Source organism: Topomyia yanbarensis, chromosome 2 (assembly GCF_030247195.1).
Source record: "Topomyia yanbarensis strain Yona2022 chromosome 2, ASM3024719v1, whole genome shotgun sequence".
NCBI lineage: Eukaryota > Metazoa > Arthropoda > Insecta > Diptera > Culicidae > Topomyia > Topomyia yanbarensis.
The window spans coordinates 210,099,147-210,121,038 of NC_080671.1; the positions used below are offsets into that span (position 1 = coordinate 210,099,147).

A 21,892-nucleotide genomic window follows, 5' to 3' on the forward strand; every position below is an offset into this window, starting at 1 on the left:
CGAGGCAAAACCGTGATATAATCGAGGGTGATATAAACGAGTATTGATATAAACGCATAGTGATATAATCGAAACATTACTGTACATACCTTGATTTATAACATCTCGCGCTATCATAACTCTTTGTCTGTATGACGTGTTACCACTCGGTAGTTTTCAAACAAATAAATATACCGTAGATAAGAAGTAGCGAATTCTGTCCAATAACTGTTACAATAGATAGTGATCCAGCCCATTACGCAGATAAGACTAGTTTTTCTAGGCTATACTCCCACGGTCGGCTGCGTGGAGTTCAAATTGCTTTTGTTTAGGAAACATAGGATACTCTCGGTAGCCGTAGCAGAATTAAACCAAACCAAAAACTAAACAAGATCTTTTCTTTTTCAAGTGATCAACTACGTAATAAAATATTCTTTACAGGTCGCTTCGCTTGCTTGGAAAGAATCCTAGACCGTATACCCTTCCAAAACACCAACTCCGCGACACCTATGGAAGAGTCTGATGAATCGTCGTCCTTCCGTTAAGTAGATGGAGCATCAATACTTCCCGTCAACCTTATCCTTTATCCCCGTGAACGATGGAGATGGGGGCGGCCGGCAATGATGGCTATCATGTGTTGAGGTTTTAATATGGGTCGGATTGGTGTGAATTCCTACTAACCACTTCCTAAGCAACTCTTATTAGATAATCAGCAGTCATACATGATGAAGTCAGTGTGCAATCCGCCAAAATCATCGTCACAACGCAACGCAACAGTTATAGGTTTTTCAAAAAGCCTATAATATTTCCTGTTTCTTTCTCTTTGACATCAAAGCGACATTATGAACCATTTGAAAGCTACATGAAAACAATCAACATATGATTCAACTTCATAGTTTAATCATCAGACCCTATGGTTGAATCATATGTTGGTCGTTTTCGTGTAGCTTTCAAATGGTTTAGAATATAGCTTTGATGTCAAAGAGAAAGTTACAGGAAATATTATGGGCTTTTCGAAAAAAACTATTACTGTTTATGGAGAAACGCGAATAACTTATGAAAAGGTCGTAATAAAACAAAATAATTGTGTTGTTAAAACAAAATGTAAAATGAACTACCACATTTCAATTTTTTTAAATTTAAAATGGCATTTAGAATCATATTCAAAAATAAAATAGTATTTTTTTACTGCAAATAGCATAAGTTATAAAAATATGTCAAAAGTTGTTGTAAGGAAAACTTTTTTATTGAAAGTTTCTCCATGATCCAGATACACTAAAAAAGTTTCTTTTACGTCTCTAAAATGATAAACATTAGATTTTTGACATTTTCTTATGGGGTAACGCAAATAACTTTTAAAAAGGGCATAATTACACGAAATGTTGGTTTTTGTTGGATCAAGATTCCAAATATCTCGAAAACTATCGCATTTTAGATGATTTTTGTTAAATGCATTTTGATTTAAAATTATACTTAGAATCATATTCTGTAAAAAATTACAGTTTTGTGTGTCAATTAGTATGAAATTTAAAAACATGTATAAAGATATTGTTGGAAAAACTTTTTACCAATAAGTTCTCCATCATGCAATTACATTCAAAATGTCTCTTTTCTCTTTAGGTTTTTGTTGACAAAATATAAAAGATTAGAAAAATGTTTTTTTTGCAATTTAAATTATTATATAAATAAATATATAAATTTTTGTTTTTGAAGACAATTGACACAATATTGTTTTCAGTGCATATTTTTTTCGTGGAGAAGTATTCATTCCCTATAACTCGTTCTCAGAAAGTTTTGCTGTATAAAATAGAGTAATCGACCAACATTTTTTGTAAATTAATGCACGTAGAAACGACTAAACAAACCCCTTTGAAAAATTGCTCTTGTATCAAAATATTGCAATTGCCAGCAAAATCAAGGAGATTCATAAACCGAACACAACTGCAAAGTTTCGTTCGAATCTACGATGTTCATATTTTGCGGTCGGCTGGTTTCTCATAGAATTCCTCTAATGTAAATTTGTCCACTTGGTCGAATTGTGTTGAATATGTTACTGTTGAAAAAATCCGTTGAACTCAGACGAACCCGATATATAGGAATTCAAATGAATGTATTTGTTTTGCTTTCCTTTTTGCAATACGGACAAAACTATAACATCAAAATAATGCGGTACAATACCGTTTGTTTTGATGTATAATATTATTGCACAATTTAAAAAATTAATATAGATGTTTTTTTTGAAGATTGTTTGAGAGTAATCAACGCGTTGCAAACCTGGAACACCTCCCCGTTGACTCCGGTTTGCATTCTACTTTATTGCCCAATTGCACCTTTACAGATGCCACCTCTTCAGCAAGCATATGAAAGATAATAATTATATTGAAATATACTGCCTGTATTAGCATAACATTCCCATATGTAAAATCATCATGTCGAGGAAATGCGACCATAATGTTTTTGTTTTATTTTCTACCCAGATGAGCTGCGTAAGATTTACAACTATACTATGCCCTACCACCCCCCAATCGGTTTGATTGATGTGCAATTTTTATTTACAACTAAGTTTATTTAGGCCCAAATGCGGTAGCTTAACGAGGCCGATAATTCATTTTTTAAGGTACATTGCACGTGTGAGTGGGGGAAGAGAAAGCCGTATTTAGGGGCGGCTTGCTCCCCTCTTATGTTAGTAAAGGAAAAAGGTAGGAAGTGGGATACATATTGTAAAATTTTGTAAAATTTATATTCTCGTTGGCTGTTTGATGATTGTGGGGGATAAGCACACTTCATTGTAGTGGTTTCCATCCTGTAACCGCAGGGGCGACGGGAGGGTCTATATTTCGGATGATTATTAGTACTCCGATGCTGTCATGATGTTCTTGTTACGTGTGTCATGATGTTCTGGATGGACGGTTATCAAGAAAGGTATGCAATGCATCGTAGACTCGTGAAGCAATGCCATATTGTAGATACAGGGAAAGGTTGACGGGGTTCTACTGTGAATGAGAGAGGGGAAAACATCAACTTGGACATCAATAGTTTTCAAAAAGATATAGGTAAGAAAAATATTGGGGTGGTCACGACTTGCCAGGACGTCCCGGACTGGCACATAGAGTGATCTACCTCGAGCCCGAAGGGAATCTATTAGTTGGGACCTGGCAACACGGTACTCTGCGCACAGCCAAACAACATGCTCGATGTCGTGATAGCCGTTCTCACAAACACAATGATTACTGTCAGCAAGCCCTATACGACGGAGATACGCGTCAAACGAGTAATGGTTGGACATGAGGCTTGACATCGTACGAATGTCAAGTCCCGGTTCACGTCCAAGCCCTTAAACCAAGCATTCGTTGCTACCTTCGGGATAATGGAATATAGCCACCGTTGCAGATGCCCATTGCTCCATGAAGTTTGCCAACTATCGATCGTCCTCTGACCAGATACTGAAAAATTCGTTGAAGCAAATTGGTCTTCGTATGTGTCGCCTTCTAATGCGCCCACCTTGGCTAAAGAGTCTGCTTTCTCATTGCCTGCAATAGAGCAATGTGATGGGACCCAAACCAAGGTAATCTGGTAAGATTTTTCAGATAAAGCATTCAGATATTCTCGTATTTTCCCCAGGAAATACGGTGAGTGTTTTCCAGGCTTCGCCGCACGGATGGCCTCAATGGAGCTGAGACTGTCCGAAACGATGAAGTAATGGTCTGCGAACAGGGTGCCAATGATCCCGAGAGTATACTGAATGGCTGCTAATTCTACGACGTAAATTGAAGCAGGATCATTGAGTTTGAATGAGGCAGCAAGATTTTCGTTGAAGATACCGAAGCCTGTGGACCCGTCGAGAATTGATCCGTCAGTGTAGAACATTTTGGCGCAGTCGACTTGACGGTATTTATTATAGAAAATATTTGGGACCACTTGTGGGCGAATGTGATCCGGGATTCCACAAATTTCTTCCTTCATGGATGTATCGAAAAATACAGTTGGATCAGAAGTATTTAAAAGATGAGCACGGTTAACGTTATACGAAGTTGAATTGATGTCCTGTGCCATGTAATCGAAGTACAAGGACATGAATCGGGTCTGAGAATTAAGCTCGACGAGCCTTTCGAAATTTGCAATCACCAATAGGTTCAAAATATCAAATCGAATGAGCTATCGATAAGATCCCAAAATCGATTTTTTAGTGGAAGGACGCCCTAAACTCATCTAAACTCATCGTATGGGTCGAGTGCATGCAACCCAAGGCAATACGCAAACAGCGATACTGGATTCTCTCTAGTTTGATGAAATGTAGGTTCGCAACGGAGCGAAAGCAGAAACAACCGTACTCCATCACTGATAATATCGTTGTTTGGTACAGCCTGATTAGGTTTCCTGGGTGGGCACCCCACCATGTTCCGGTTATTATACGAAGACAGTTGATCCTTTGTTGGCACTTCTGTTTCAGATACCTAATGTGACATCCCCAGGTACCTTTAGAGCAGAACCAGACCCCGAGATGTTTGAATGTTGAAACCTGAGCAATAGCTTTATCCATCTACTGAAGCTGTAGTTTTGCTGGTTCACGCTTCCTAGAAAATACAACTAGCTCAGTTTTCTCCGTAGAGCACTCGGCACCCAGCTGGAGAGCCCAAGCAGACAATTTGTCCAAGATATTTGTTTATTTATATAAACTAATTACATTTCAGAATACGCATTATTTTAGTTTTTATCGAATTCCTTGTCAGGTTGAAGTCAAACGCCGTCGCCACACTGTTAAACATACGCTGGAGTCCGGTAACAGCGCTCTGGCGCCCATAGTTAGTTCTCCTGAACGGGACTCTTGCAGTGGTCCTTGCAAGTCGACGGCTTTGGGACCTGTAATAGAGACCACACCGTCATCTGCAAACTGCCTTAGCGTGCAGGAATTGACAAGACATTCGTCAATGTCATTCACGTAAAAATTGTAGAGAAGAGGGCTTAGACATGAGCCCTGGGGAAGGCCTGTAGCTAAATCGTGATGTCGATTAATCACCATGCGAGAAATGCATTTGTTTTTCAGACAACAGGTTTAGCAGTAAAGCAGTTCGCTCACGAAGCGACAGGACACACGCCACAAAATATATTCACTATGGATTTTGTTCTACCTATTCCAACGCTGTTGCTGTTGCCGCGTTGAAATAGGGAGAACAAAATCCATAGTGAATATTTTTTGTGGCGTGTGTCCTGTCGCCTCGTGAGCGAACTGCTTAAGTTGTTTAAAATTGATGAAAGACCATGCTGGTGCAACTTCTCATAAAGTATGTTGATAGAAACTGAATCGAAAGCCCCCCTAATATCTAAGAATACTGATGCCATCTGCTCTTTGTTAGCATATGCCATTTGAATTTCTGTTGAGAGCAACGCAAGGCAATCGTTCGTCCCTTTGCCTTTGCGGAAGCCAAATTGTGTATCTGACAGTAAGCCATTTGCTTCGACCCAATTGTCGAGGCGAAACAAGATAATTTTCTCGAATAACTTCCGGATACAGGATAGTATTGCAATCGGTCGATACGAGTTGTGGTCGGAGCCTGGTTTTCATGGTTTTTGGATGGCGATGACACTCAGTTGTCTCCAATCAAGTGGGATAATGTTACCCTCAAGAAACTTATTAAATAAATTCAACAAGCGGCTCTTGGCAAAGTCTGGAAGATTCTTCAACAAGTTGAATTTGATTCTGCCTCGCCCTGGAGCTTTATTGTTACAGAGAGCAAGTGAGAACTCCACCATCGAAAACGGTGTTTCGTTCGCGGTATTGTGAGGCGACGCGGCGCGGTAGATTTTCTGTGCCGGGGCGGAATCCGGACAAACCTTCTTGGCGAAATCGAATATCCAACGGTTTGAATATTCCACGCTCTTGTTAGTACTGTTTCGGTTTCGCATACGTCGGGCCGTGCCCCAAAGAGTGCTCATCTATGTCTCTCTTATTAAACCGTCGACAAACCGGCGCCAGTAACTGCGTTTTTTGTCTTTCAATAAATTTTTCATTCGCTTTTCTAATATCGCGTACAGTCTAACTCGTCGTTCCGGAAGGCTTTATACGCGGCAACTTTCTCCGCGTACACGTGTGAGCACTCTTTGTCCCACCACGGGTTGGAAGAACGTTTTTGGGTACCGTGAGAGTTAAAGTATCCAAGAAGCAGGCGGGACGAGGGAAGGTATTCAACCACGTTCGAGAATCTTCGATATCCCATCATGGCCCTAAGAGGAATGTAAACAGAAGCAATGCAAAGATCTTTGCCTTTGATTGTTGTTTGACAACCGACAACTTCAATGCCTAGCGTCGAAGGGAGATTGATTCGATTGAAGGAGTAGCACTTTTTGATCCCTAAAAGTACCCCTCCATATGAGTCTTCTCGATCCAAGCTGCTAATGTTAAAATCATGGAAGTTGAGGTTTATATTAGAAGTGAGCCATGTTTCACATAGGGAAAATGCATCATGATTGTAATTTAGCAAGTAATTGTAATTTAGCAAGTGTTTTAATGAATCAATTTTGGGGATAATACTTCTGCAGTTCCATTGCAAAATAGTGATCAGATCCGCCATCGAAGGATACGATCGCTGCAAGGAGGGGCCATTGTTCAGTCAACTGTTTTAAAAATGTTCTTACTGTTGGTAGAATAGCAACCAGCAAGCTTTTCAGAGAATCGGTAATGTTGAAAGCTGTAAATATCCAGTCCACAATGTCAGAGAATTTAAGGAATCCCGTTTTAGGTTGAGTTCTGACTGTAAAATGGGAGCACTTGGGATTTTTGGTGCCCCGGGGAGTGCTGGGAACTCCTGGTTGTATCTTAATTTCCCAAAACCAGGAGATATTATCTTCAGATTTGTAGCAGCACTTCTAGTTGATGAATTATTTTTATATTGTGCCCTTGTTTGGGACATCCTAGGTTCAGGTGAGTTTGGATTAGGTCTTTTCCTAGAGTTTCCAAGCGGAGCCAAAGAATTCCCCTCGCAAGGGTCGTTGGAGGCGTTATCGTCAGTTGGAAAGAAAGCGAATGGGTTTTCGGAGATAAGTGGAACAGCTCTTTTAAGCATTTCTGCGTAAGAGCGTCTGAAGCGATCTTTGGCGGATCAAAAGTGCATGCGGATTCTCCCCACAGTAAACACACTTCTCTGCGGACCTACTGCAAATATCATCCCGCTTGGCGTTTGTCACATTTACCGCACCGTTGCTTATTGCTACAATAGGTGGCCGTGTAATCTAGCTGCTTGCAATTCATGGCCCGCGGTACAAACAGACGTACAGGTAGACGAGCTCCTCCCACTTCAACGTAGATTGGAAGTGCAGATCCAGCGAAGGTTACGCGAAACGAGTCTGATGGATAGTAATTCTCATCTTCGATGGACTTTGAGTGCAATTGCTTGCACTCAAAAATCTTCACTGATTGAAGGTTAGGGTCCTTAAAGCGGCCAACCCCATCATTCATCAGATCATCGACAGTTAGACCCGCATCACTTACCATACCGTCGATATCCACATCACGAGAAGGAACGTAGACGCGATACTCCAGCGTTAAGAGGCTATTGCCAACGATACCATTGGCCTGTTTCAAGTCAGTAACGACTACGCGCAGTTTATCCTATTGAACCTTTTGTCGTGACTAACGACTTACCTTTCAATATAGGGGCCACTTTTCAAAATTTCGAAAGAAAAATGATGTAAGATTTTGAACGCTTATATCTTTTGTTGTACTGGATGTAATGGTATGGATTTAATCAATTTCTTCGGCATTTTGTCGAAAATATTATCAACGGAAAAGGTGCTTTGAAAAATCATTCGAAAACGACTCGGAAAAGTGAAAATTCCCGCACAGAACCGTCAATATGGTGCACCAACCAAACAATAAAATGATGAAAAGTTTTAAATATAGGTCCATTACATGTTTGTTCCTTTGATTATTCGTATTGGGTTGCTTTACGAGAGTAGTTGGTGGGGGAACGCCGGCATATTCGTTTTGGTTATGCCATTAGAAACCGGACGGAAAGGAAAGGCTCATGCACGGCACGAGAATGAGTGAGAAAGCGATAGTAGTGCATATTAGCGAAAGCGTTACGTACATTTTGAACCTTAATAACAGGTTTTTGCAAATCATTCCAAGAAAATCAGTGAATGTGGCAACTCTACCACTAAGCGAAAGCTACACCAAAACGAATGATGAAAATATTTTCATTTATCGCACAAAAGGAGGGCCTTTCATCTGCATCGAAAAGTTTATAAATAGGAACGCCTTGATGCAAAGCGTGCTCATTCGGTGTGAGCTGCGAAAGGGGAATGATCATATGTGTGTACGCAGTAAAAACAATCGTCGGCAAGGATTGAATTGTTTCAAAAGATTCTCGTCTATCAACATAGTTATCTACTAACCGTCCTTATTAGGACCGATGCAAAATGGTAAAAGAATTTAATTAGAAAGTTTCTAGTCTAGTCTACACATACACAGCCAATACATGTAGGGATCCTGGAAAATTGCAGGCGTTCACCCACAACTTTTCTTGTCATTATTAATGTTGGTGGCACATATTGAATATGACACAAGGATTAAAGCGGTCAGGCCAACTGTGCAGCGTACAAAATAAAGATGATTCAAAATTATACGGCAATAATTTTTTTTTTCGAGAGTTGTCCTACTGGAGCTGTAGAGCTAGGTTCTCGGAAGGGCTCCCCGTCAGAATCACATACTACAATTTGCAGACGAAACAGGCAATGTCACCCAATAAAACACTGCATTAGGCCAATTGTAGCGGGCCGTGATTCTGAATGTGATATTCATTGTACGGTTCAGGTATGTGCGGGCGTAGGGACTCGCGATCGCGTGTATCATCGCGAAGGGCTCGAACATTTGTACGTTAACGTGCTCGATCGCGTGTGCGTTTGTATGTCGCGTGTGCGTTTGTATGTCGCGTGTGCGTTTGTATGTCGCGTGTGCGTTTGTATGTCGCGTGTGCGTTTGTATGTCGCGTGCGCGTTTGTATGTCGCGTGTGCTAACGTGCATGAACTTCGCGTGTATAAATTCTATTTGATAACCGTGTGCCTTTCGTATATTCGCGTGTGTTCTAGAATGATCGTGCGCGGACCGTGAATCTGATTTTAATTTTTGATTTTTGGTGTACGGTTCAGATTCCAGAAGAAAGTGGGTTCTTACATATCATTAGAATTCCCATTCATGTCGCCGTAGAACGCGTGGTCTAGTGGATATGAGCTTTATTTTTTTTTTGATTGATCCAACTGAATGTATGGACCTAAATTGCTAGAATGAAGGCTAAAGATTTCCGGACGTGACCGATTCATGATCGCGCGCGCTTGCGGGTTCGCGTTTGAGACCGCGTTTGTAACGTCGTAAGTACTAAAACGTTCACACAATTGCCGGAGTGTTATCAAGTTTACGCGATCTCGGGCATAGGTGTGCGTAGATGATCGCAAAGGGCTTAAGCGTTCGTATGTTGACGTGTTTGTCGCGTATGCTCGCGCGTATGTGACTTCGCGCGTATGTGACTTCGCGTGCATAAATTCGATTTTGAAACCCTGCGGCCATTCATATATTCGCGGACCGTCATTCCGATCTTTAGCTTTCGGTGTACGGATCACATTCTGACAGGGAGAGAGTTACTCCATATCACTAGAGTTTCCGGTCATGTCGCCATGGAACGTTTTATTTAGTGGATATGGGAGTTATTTTCCAATTTTATTTTTTTTTTTATTAATTAACAAGGACCTAGATTGTTGGTACCGAGGATAGAGACTTCTGGACGATCCCGATTCATGATGGCACGAGCGCGGGAGTTTGTAGGTTGACGCTTGAGATCGTGTTGCTAAGTTTATGAGTGCTGAGATTTTCACCTTATCACCGGGGTGTAATCACGTTTGCGAGTTCGTGGGCGTAGGTTGCTTGGAAAATCGCGAGGGGCTCTAACGTTTGTGCGCTGACGTGATTTTGTAACGTGTGTTCTTGAATGGTCGCGCGAACCGTGAGTCTGATATTAAATTTTCGGTGCGCGGTTAGAATTCTGGCAGAGAGTGGGATCGTTTATATCGATAGGGTTCCCGGTCATGTCGCCATGAGACGTGTTGTCTAATAGGTATGAGCGTATTTTCTTAATTGGTCCAGCTAAAGGCATGAACATAGACTTCTAGGATCAAGGATAGACTTCCGGACGTGATCGATACGTAACCGCGTGCGCGAGGGCTTTTTTATAGGTTCATGCTTGAGACCGCGTTTGAGAATGTGTGAGTGTTAAGACGTTCACTATCACCATCTTTGTTGGCCCAGCTGAAGGCGGGTGTATAATGGCAGTATAGGACTCGAAAAGAAGAAATAAAAGACAATATATGAGAGACGTAATAGATTAGATAGGTACAAGATACAGCTGAAGTTATGATCATCACATGAGACATACATTAGTACTTCAAACACTACTAATACTTGAATAGCCAATCACCACACATAGCACATCCTTTCTCAATTATCTATTTGTTATTGGTTGATTGTTGGTTATGAGCTGGTAAATAGAGGAAAGGTATAGAACAGAAAAAAGGCTCATATCAGCCCTCCCGGCCTCCTCGACACACCACTATCGAGGCGTATTGTAATCAACATCTTGAAGCGGGCTTCTTATATAAATCAAATCCTCAGTAGTCATAATGTTTGGTGGATTATTAACATGAGAACTAATTAACCTTTAGTAGTAGAACTTGGTGCAAATAAAAACTAAAAAGAGCGAAGGTCCTTATATTTAGATAACTCTATTGAATCTATTGTGGCTTGATGATGTTTACAATACCGTCAATCCCATCAACCTGCGAGAGGGAAAATTATACGGCCATAAAATTATTCATTTAATGAATAATTTAATCAACGGATTATTTTGAACCTTGAATAAGGAAGAAACGTGGACAACCGTTTCAATTTGATGGGGTTTTAATAAAGCGGTGGGAGTGACTTTGCTAAGAGGGTTAATGTCACTCCTTTGGTTCCTGGGATGGGATGGGACAGAGGTATTTGGCCCTGTCCTGACTAATACGCCTAAGTTATAGCGCCTTTAATCGCTCTCTGAAACATTGATAGAGAAATTTAGCGAAATCAGTTTAATAGTATTAAACATAATGAAAAAAACCGTGAGCCATAGCACTGAAATAAGAGCAAGGATTTGCAATATACTATCGTAAAACCAGAAGTGGCGGTATCATTAATCACATCGTACGGACATCTTCTTGTGTTATGCTGGCAGGAGTCGATCATAGGCAAAGTTACTGGGAGTCTACCAGCATGTCACTTAACATAGGACGATTCGTCCCTATTTTCCACGAGGACCGACAAAAGAATAGTCATTGTCAAAAGAAAAAAAATCTGACGAAAAAGTAGTTGAAATTGTTCAAGCCTAAATAATTATGTATGTATTCTTTAACATTTTAAGTATTTGTTCTTTAATGCTTAAAGTTTCAATGGTAAGCAACTGGTTTCACACAGAAAGAGAGATAGGGGAAAGAGTTTGCTAAGTAATAAATTATATTCGTATTTACACGTGATTCAAAATATTTACATGACAACGGAATACCCGAAACACTATTGTTAGCGAAACGGTGGAATCCTTCAAATTATTGCTTATCTCACGACATATTGTAGAGCCAAATATAATAACACAAGATCACGAGGAAGTTTGGAGGGAATATTGAAAATATTCACTTCAGTTATTTGAAGGCTAAATATTATCATTGAATTATCAGCATCGTGTGAACACGTTAGTTGAAAATTTAATAAAAATAAATATCAGCAAAACCAAACAGGAAGAAACACTTGGCGTACTTTGCAAGACTAAACTAAAATATAAGTACTGAAGAAAACGTTGAGGTTCGGTACACATAAACTTTAACTGTTTGCGTATTTTGTTGTTGAGGAACTGTTTGAGATGGCCATAACAATTCAAGGAAGAAAGAGAAATTAATGAAATATCACAAAATCTATAGGTTGGGTGTATGGCTCCGCAGTACCATTCCTAACCAAAAACAAAGCATCCTGCCCCCATCAGACGCTTCGGTTCCATTGGGACCTTTTTCAAAGTCCCAAACGGAGCGAAACGTCGGATGAAGACAAAACAGTCTGCTTCCGCTCAAAAACTAGACTGCAAAGCCATACACCCAACCTAAAAATTGGAAACAGTCGACTCCAGTTCAAAACACCACAAGATCATAGAATCAAATCAAATAAAAAAAAATTCACTTATCTCCAGCAAGTTCGTTTCGATCGATACCACTCGCACGATGCATCTGGTCGTAGACAACAGCAGAGTTCGCTATTTGTTCACGAGACTTCCAATAATGCTCCCAGAGCCGAGATTGTCAACCGCGTGGGGCAATCGGATAACGGTGAATTGTTTAGACTGCTTCCGATGGTAGTTCTTCCGGCACAATTATGTACACAACTCACTTGAAAAATTATATCGAATAAAAAATGAATTTAATTAGACTGTTTCTTTCGTTAACTAGTATTAAGTTTGCGCTTGTTAATTCTGTACTTTTATCAGTGAATCATAAGAAAATGTTTTTCTAATCTACAAACCCGAAGGTTTTTGCAAATCCTTTTAAGAAAATCAGTGAATGTGGCAACTCTACCACTAAGCAAAAGCTACACCAAAACGAATGATGAAAAGATTTTCATTTATCGCACAAAAGGAGGGCCTTCCATCTGCAACAAAAATTTAATAAATAGGAACGCCAAATCGTCAAGGTTTGAATCGTTTCAAAAGATTCTCGTCCTGTATCACCATAGTTATCTACAAACCGTCCTTATTAGGACGAATGCAAAATGGAAAAAAAATTAATTAGAAAGTTTCTTTTATTAACTAGTATTAAGTTTGCGCTTGTTAATTCTGTACTTTTACCAGTGAATCATAAGAAAATGTTTTTCTAATCTACAAACCCGAAGGTTTTTGCATATCCTTCTAAGAAAATCAGTGAAAAAGGCCTTTCATCTGCATCGAAAAGTTTATAAATAGGAACGCCTTGATGCAAAGCGTGCTCATTCGGTGTGAGCTGCGAAAGGGGAAGGATCATATGTGTGTACGCAGAAAAAACAATCGTCGGCAAGGTTTGAATTGTTTCAAAAGATTCTCGTCCTGTATCAACATAGTTATCTACAAACCGTCCTTATTAGGACGAATGAAAAATGCAAAAAGACGGGTTGGTAATGTATATGACATAACAGGGATGTCGTGACCATACTTCGAAGTTATTTCAAATCTTGCAAACCATAAATTGACATAATTTCAATGATTGTTCCTATATGAATGAAATGACAAATTTTTAGGTCAACGCGGCAATAACTTTGCAATTTATAGAAAAATTTTATATTTTTAGTTATCATATATTAACTGTCATCTCTTCCAAACAACTTAACCCTCTGCTGCCAACCCCGTGGTTTTGCAGGGTTAAGGAGAATCATTGTAAAATGTCCAATACACGATTTTATGTTGTTACCTCCACTAAAACACTTCAGAACACTCCCACCTGTCATACATGTCCATTGTCTGCTTGTTGAAATCATTATACGAAATTATTGACCTGTATTCAATGCGGAGAACTCGGTAATAAAATTGTTTTGCTGAATATACTAACACACGGATCCCCAGGAAAATTTCGCTGAGCACGGTGAATCGAACTTAATGCGTAAAATTTAGCCATTTGAAAGAAATACAAGCAGAATTTTAAGAATATGATCATCGTGGTTATGTCCCGGACATTACCCGCCCCTAGTTCTTTGCTAAGCGTGTTCATTTCTGTACGCCAGGAAAAAGATTCCGATGGTCGTTTCGAGAGATTTTTACATTGATATTTCAAAGCAAGAAAATAGGAACGAGCTTAGAATCCAGCGCATCCCCTATCAACGCAGACGCCAACAACAAAGGTTCTTTTCAGAACCACCATAGTTATTATAAAGAATAACTTGAAACATTCCCACATATTTCATTGAGTATCATTCGATTTGAATTACAAATCAAACGAGTAGTCACGACACTCCGGTTATGTCCTAGACATTACCCACCCAACTTTTTTGAATCTCGGTTACAGCCGAGTAACGTTTTGTCAGCTCCCATGCAACAGTTAAGCTGTTTAACGGTTTATTTTTGGGCCGAAAGTATACCACCCAAAGACCAGCGGATCCATCCTGGTAAATTTTAACTCGGGCTGCTAAGAGACATTGGGGGAAAGTGGGGGAAGTGGATCGTCCATAACATCATCTGTCTCCGAATCAAATAGGTGTTCCTCTTCCCCATAAGGTTCATCTTCGGAGTGTGATCCTTCTGTTTATTCCAATTTGTTGCGGGAGCAACACGCTCGACCGCACTATTTAACTTAAATCAAAATAAAAAAATCAAAAGCGATAAAAAAAGAAATTATCGATAAGAAAAGTAAAATGATGGGTGGGTAATGTCAGAGACATAACCGGAGTGAAGTAGAATACACTTTAGACCGGTAAATTCTGCTCTGGAATAAGCAATTTCTATGCGATTTTGTCGACTTTACCACATTCATAGTTTATTTGGAGTATTTTTGGAATTATCAAGTTGACAATTTGCAACATTCTTTGAAAATATTGTTGAACTTTTATGAATGAAGGCACGCAAACGAGCGTTTAACCGTCGTCCTACTGCCAGCATCAGAGAAGTAGCAGATCAGCATTTTTCGCTACATGCCCTGTACCAACCAGACCGCTCGTAAGTCCACCGGAGGAAAGGCTCCCCGCAAGCAGTTGGCAAGGTTGGCAACGAAGGCCGTGTAAAAGTGCCCCAGTCACGGTTGGCGTTAAGAAGCCTCATCGCTACCGAACAGAAACTGTCGCCCTGCGAAAAATTCACAGCTATCAGAAATCGAGCGGGCCTAAATTGTGACCCAAAATAAACCACAAACCAACAAGTTGTTTTCAGGACCAGCCAATTATAAAGTATTATTATTATACATGAAATTTTACATTGCCTTACAACCTCCCTCCCCCTTTTCTCCTGGCTTGAATAACTATCAATCTTGATGATGCTGTGCGGCGGGGGCACTAGTTTTGATCATAGTGGAAAATTTAGGTTTGCGCGTTTTTCCCAAAAGTTTTTTAGCTGTGCTGTTTTCAAGGAAGTTGTAGTTGAATTCAAAATAAAATAGTTTATTTCTATTGTCAGAGATGGACCTTCCAACGCAAACTAGTCTGGCTCGCTTGGAATCGAATTGTATGGACCAACCACTGCTTTCACAAAATCTGTTATTTTCAGTAATTGAACATTCTACACAACTAGTCACAACTATTTCCAATCAGCGCAAAAATCGAAGTTTTTCATTCAGTACAATAGCAGATTTTCACTTTTAGAAAAACAGGCAACATTCTGGCCGAAAATTTTGAAACGGAGCACCTATATGGAAACGTTAGAAAACGTTCGATTTTTGTAAATTGAATCATTATACTAACCTGTCTACAAATCACACAAATAACTTTTTTATTTTGTGCCATTCTACTTGAAAGCGACGATATTGTTCACAAGTGGCTCACTTACCATCCAACGCTCTTGGCAAGCCACTTTCTGATGCTTGTAATAACAAAACTTCAATTCGATTCTTTGTCGATAAATTGATGGCCCTAAAAAGGGCCTTTTGTTTGGACAGTGTTCGGAATTTACTTGGAGCTGGTGTATATGGTAACAGTTTTGGTGCCATCTGAGACGGCGTGCTTGGCCAACTCTTCTAACAGCAGCAAACGGACGGCGGTTTGAATTTTGCGGGAGATGCTGCAAACGAACTGCTGCATGCTGATGCTGGAAACGAACTGAGCGTGAGCAACAGCATGCTGTGTTTTTATACCTGACTACAGCACAATGTAAGCTCGTCCTTTTTTGTGTTGTCCTCAATATGTGTTCTTCGTAGCTCCACCCTTTCGTTGGTCGACCACATATTTTTGATAAAGAACAAAATTGAAATTGTGTTTCCAATACGGAGATTATCGAACACTCAGGGTAAAGAGAGTAATGTAATACGGCACCTTGGTAAAATGTTTGAGAATTGAAACTTTTTTTGAATGCGCCTAGTAAAAATGTTTTCCACTTCACTCCAGTTTGTTTCTGACCATATTTGCAATTTGCGTACTGAAATAAATCATAATTTAGGGTTTAACCCAAATTGCTCTCCAGGGAGAAACAGTCCATGAAACAGAAAATGCAAACTTATTCTTTGAAATGATTTTGGTGGCCCTGAAAAGGGCCTTTTTTATAATGATACAAGTGAGTTCTACCTTTTCAACCTCCAAATCCATACAAAGTGCGTCCCTGCCTCTTCAGAGTATAGACGACATTCATTGCGGTTTTGCGCTTGGCGTCCGTTAATTTTTGAGGGGAAGTGAAAGGGAACATAAGCAAAACAAGTTATTTTGCTTATGTGCCTTTTCGATAATCTATTATTTCGCCAACAGCCAGGCTTCAGAATCGGCTTATTTAAGGTGTGTATAAAGCTTTGTTAGTGTCCATTTGAAGTATTAACCAGAATTGTTTACGTTTTGTTTATCGGCCCATTTGAAATGTTCTCGTCGACTTTTGAGTGTATTAGTTTAATACTTGCACAATTAAGCATGGCGGCCGGGGCCCTTGAAGTGAACGAGCGAGAATCCTGATTCTTTGACGCACGATGAAAAGTGAGGAAAGGCCGACCTTTACGAGCGATTTATTTTTCAAATCGATTTATATACTGGAGGTTAATCCTTGCCGAGTTTTACGGGTGAAGACTTTTTAAGAAACTCTTATGCTGAAGGATTTCTGTCCGATTTTTATGCTTGATGTTCATATCCGATTTTTATATTCTAATATGTTTGAAGAGTTTTGTAAAGCATGTTCTCTGCCGGTACCCGCATAACAGTCCCATATGCATTTTCATCACTTTTGAGTTAACCTCAGGGCTAGGTCTCATTTTTATTGTTCTATCAAATAACGCAATGAAAATTGATTTATTCAAAAAATGTACAAAAAACATCAACTAATGTCAGTCCCCCAATATGAAAAGTACCCACATACCAGTTCACATGCATTTTAAATGAAAGCTGCAAACAATACTTATGTTATATTTGTATTGTGACATTTTTACCGGAGTACCGGCAACTATTCTTGCGAATTTTATTTTCGGTCGCTAATTTAAGAATGCGAAAGATATAGAACAAGATATAAGGTTTGTTCCAGTACCAGAAGAAACTGGAAGTACTCTGGAGAAAATCGTTCCTGTACTCTCGTCTATTTTTTCTTCTTCTGGTAGCAAACCGGAGTGAAAATGAGCAAGTATTTTTTACTTCTGTTTTCTCTGGAGTGACTTCCGTGTACTGGACAAACCTATTAGGGGCCATGCATAAATGACGTAGCATTTTGGGGGGTAGGGAGGGTATACCAAATTTGTGACGAAGTGTGACAAGGGGGAGGGGAGGGTTAGAAGTTGTGCGACGTAGCATTAAGTTAAAAACCCATTGTTTGAGAAAAGAATTTAATGATCCTCGACTCCCAAGAGAAATAAATTTAAATTCAAACAAGTTACTTTAGGTAAATTTTACGATTCGGTAAATTACAAGGTAAATTTTACGATTCGCGAAATTACAACTTCGCAAAAATACGAAAAGATTTTGTATGTGGATTTAACTTGCTACTAAGCTAATGTAGCTAACTAGTAGACTTAGTTAGGAAGCTAAATTAAATTTTCACTTCGAATTCAACCACACAAAATTTAATAATTTAGATGAACGTATGGTTCTTAGAATCATTGGCAGCTGCACGATTGTGAACTGAGAGAACTTGTCTTCATGCTCCCCTTGACATATAAAATTCAAAACAAAACTATCAACACTATATTTGTCATGAAATGGGCTTATTTTGCACGCAATTTGCTGTTATAATGAAAATGTTGATAAAAGTCGTCAAATATTTTGAAAGGACATGTATTTAAAATAATTGAAAAACATGTAATTTTTTTCATCACCCGGGCGCTTTGCATGAGACGAGGGGGAGAAGGTAGGTAAATGCTACGTTATTTACGAGGGGGAGGTTAGAATTTTGTGACCAAATGCTACGAGGGGGAGGGAGGGGTCAAAAATCGCCGAAAAAAAGCTACGTCATTTGTGTATGGCCCCTATCGCTTTCTGACAGAAACAATTACAAACCAAAAATCAGGGGGACGCTGTTTAGCAAGTATTTCGTAGCCAACATCAGCTGGACCGGACCTGCTTATCACGGTTAAACAGCAATAAATAATAACTTTTACAAACATGTCAACAACTAGTACAGGAGACATGCGAAAGAAGCTTACCCTATATTTTCTTTTTGGGGTGAAGTAACCAAAAAACGGGGCCCAAAGTGCTGGACCGAGCCTAGATGTTGCATACGCGCAAAATATTTGTGATTTGACAACCACAGCCTACCCCTACCAAAATAGGTGAAGATGCTCCGGAACAAACTGGGGCAAAAAATGCTTGCTATCAGAAGAAAAAAGAGGACAAGAGAATTCAGGAACGGTTTTCTACCTGTTTGCTCCGGCGCACCTCCAGTTTCTCCTGGTACTGGAACAAACCTAATATAAACGTACATATTCCGCTCTAAAAAATAGCAAATGATTAACAACTTGTCATAGTGTCTGCAGTATCTACAACTTTATCGTCGCTGAGACTACACTATATATTTCAGTCTCTAGGCATTTTTAATTCAGGTTAAACGTCTAACTAGTGTTTTCAATCAGACGATAATCAGAGTAAATTAACCATAAATATTGTGTTCGCCTGAATGTTTTCATTTTCAGTGTTTTCCTTTCCCCGACCCTAATTGCGAACTGATAGGATATCACACAGTAGAATCATTAATTTGTTATCCAATTGTTTTTGAAAAAAAGATTATTTAATAGTAATTCTACAAGACAAGCTGAAAACTATAGTCAAACCATGTTGACAATAATATAAATTTTACAATTATTCTCGATTTGGGTTAAAAAAGGAAGGAAGCATTCTTAGGAAGAAATGTTTGTCACAACTGTAAACTTACCCCATATTGAGAATTAAGTTAAATAGTTAATAAATTAGTTGCACATTAGAGGCAAGAAAATAGTCGTTTGGCAGCTTTAAACACACAACTACTTGGTTTTCGACATATGTATTCAGCCGTGAGAGCTACTTTGAAGCACTTTTTGGAAGGTGTCTGTAAATCAAATAATGCAGTGTAATTGGCTAATCTGACGGTTCGATTTTTTTTCGTTAAACTGTTCGAGAATTTTATGTTTGTCTAGTATTTTACGAAACAGAATTGATTGGTAACTCCATCCTCTTTGATATGTGTACCTCAAACGGTTGTCAAACGCCCAGCGATGCCAGATTTACAAAAGTAAATGCTATCACCTTAGAGCATGTTCAGGAGCGTTTCAGTTCTAGATTCATAACTTCGACGGTTCTATAATATAAAACTGAAAATTTTAAAACTAGAACTTGCTATTCCCAGCAGCAGCTTTTGCGGTTGTTCTATTCACTTTAAAATTCATGTCACGCCATGCCTTCAGAGCATGTTCAGGTGTGTTTCAGTTTTAGATTCATAATTTTGACAGTTCTATAATATGAAACAGAAAATTTTAAAACTGGAACCTGTTGCCCCCAGCAGTAGTCAGTCTATTCCCAGTAAATTTTGTCGAGCTCAATCGGCCCGATTATCAGGCCGATGATCGGACCGACTAAGCCTGATAACGGGCCGTTAAGAGCAGGATATCGGGTTTATATCGTGCAATTCTGCACCATTTGCATAAACCGCGTCAACCTTCGAAGATGTCAAACGCATCGACATTATCGGACCAACGTGAGCCCGATATCGAGCTATAGAAAATCGGCCGATCGACGTGCTCCCTATTTTGGTAGTCTTCTTATTTTCTTTGTTTTGGTTGTTCTTTTTTTTCAAATAAAAGCAATGAGAAAATATTGCGCTTTTTATTTATTTACATCCGTCAGCTGTTTTTTTATAATTTAGTACCTGATAGTGCGAAAGGCCGGTATTGTCGGGAATATCCAAGTTCAGGAGCAGAATGTTTATGTCCACCGTCGTACCCACAGCCATGTTACTCGTTTTTTATTTCGCTTTTAATTTTTTCGGGCAAAACAGCTGCGTGTTAAAAAGTTTCTGTTTTATGAGTCTTCTCCAGCTAACTGCAATATCTGCTGACGTAACTCAGAAACACCATCACGGTATCGAAAGAATGGTGTTCGGACGTGCCTAATAGCAAAAAAAAAAATCTCGAAGCAGCTCTTTTTGTACTACGAGTCAGCTCGAAACTATTTTTATTTTAATTACAATTAGTTTTCGTTTCCGGATTTTCAAAATGCACTCTACTTATTTTTACCATTTTTTTGTTAACCATTTTTGTTAACGACCTATTGAGTTAATTTGTCAACAGTTTTTTCGGCATTTAATTAGCAAGGGACTGGAAGGTGAAGTATATTTTTCAATATTTAGAGCCATAGTACTCAAGGGAGAGCAAGGTGTTGAAAGGAGAAAGTTTAGAAAAGCGTGGAAGGATCATATATGCAAGCTTAGAGCTCACCGGCGACTTAACCCTTTGTCTGCTACCGTAGTGGTCAAGGTCTTTTGGCATTAGAAATGCGAATCACCTGAGTCTACGGCATGTCCGAACAAGCGTAAAGTAACTTGTTACTTCATGCTGTCGGAACCGACAAAAAGTTAAGTCACGGTAAACTTCCACACTAAGCATTTGCGACGTTGAAACTCATTGAATGAGCCAGTTTTGTTTGTTCCCTCACCAATTGCCTGCCTGAGTGATTTTATTTTATCGACTATTGTGACTGTCTCAGCGTGTGTGACAATATGGTCACATGTGTTGCTGATTTGCACGGTGTCGGCAGCTTTCACCCAACGCTGCAACGATGAATCCCCATCACGGTAAGTTCTATTTTTACCATTTTTTTGTTAACCATTTTTGTTAACGACCTATTGAGTTAATTTGTCAACAGTTTTTTCGGCATTTAATTAGCAAGGGACTGGAAGGTGAAGTATATTTTTCAATATTTAGAGCCATAGTACTCAAGGGAGAGCAAGGTGTTGAAAGGAGAAAGTTTAGAAAAGCGTGGAAGGATCATATATGCAAGCTTAGAGCTCACCGGCGACTTAACCCTTTGTCTGCTACCGTAGTGGTCAAGGTCTTTTGGCATTAGAAATGCGAATCACCTGAGTCTACGGCATGTCCGAACAAGCGTAAAGTAACTTGTTACTTCATGCTGTCGGAACCGACAAAAAGTTAAGTCACGGTAAACTTCCACACTAAGCATTTGCGACGTTGAAACTCATTGAATGAGCCAGTTTTGTTTGTTCCCTCACCAATTGCCTGCCTGAGTGATTTTATTTTATCGACTATTGTGACTGTCTCAGCGTGTGTGACAATATGGTCACATGTGTTGCTGATTTGCACGGTGTCGGCAGCTTTCACCCAACGCTGCAACGATGAATCCCCATCACGGTAAGTTCTATTTTTACCATTTTTTTGTTAACCATTTTTGTTAACGACCTATTGAGTTAATTTGTCAACAGTTTTTTCGGCATTTAATTAGCAAGGGACTGGAAGGTGAAGTATATTTTTCAATATTTAGAGCCATAGTACTCAAGGGAGAGCAAGGTGTTGAAAGGAGAAAGTTTAGAAAAGCGTGGAAGGATCATATATGCAAGCTTAGAGCTCACCGGCGACTTAACCCTTTGTCTGCTACCGTAGTGGTCAAGGTCTTTTGGCATTAGAAATGCGAATCACCTGAGTCTACGGCATGTCCGAACAAGCGTAAAGTAACTTGTTACTTCATGCTGTCGGAACCGACAAAAAGTTAAGTCACGGTAAACTTCCACACTAAGCATT

General features: G+C 39.5%; 1 protein-coding gene across 6 annotated transcripts in view; it reads right to left on the reverse strand.

Annotated features, from left to right (window-relative positions):
• Positions 1–19,351, reverse strand: part of LOC131682817 (homer protein homolog 2) — a 345,497-nt gene extending 326,146 nt beyond the window's left edge. For 5 of the 6 annotated variants that reach the window (XR_009304162.1, XR_009304161.1, XM_058964579.1 and 2 more), the window contains exon 1: positions 19,039–19,350. Coding sequence is in view for 3 of the 6 variants with exons in the window: in XM_058964578.1 (XP_058820561.1) it covers positions 19,039–19,043 (5 nt within the window). In the remaining 3 variants the exon portion in view is untranslated. Of the gene's footprint in view, positions 1–19,038 lie in introns of all 6 variants that reach the window. The other variant, XM_058964580.1, reaches the window with a different exon arrangement.
• Positions 19,352–21,892: the final 2,541 nt, after the last annotated feature.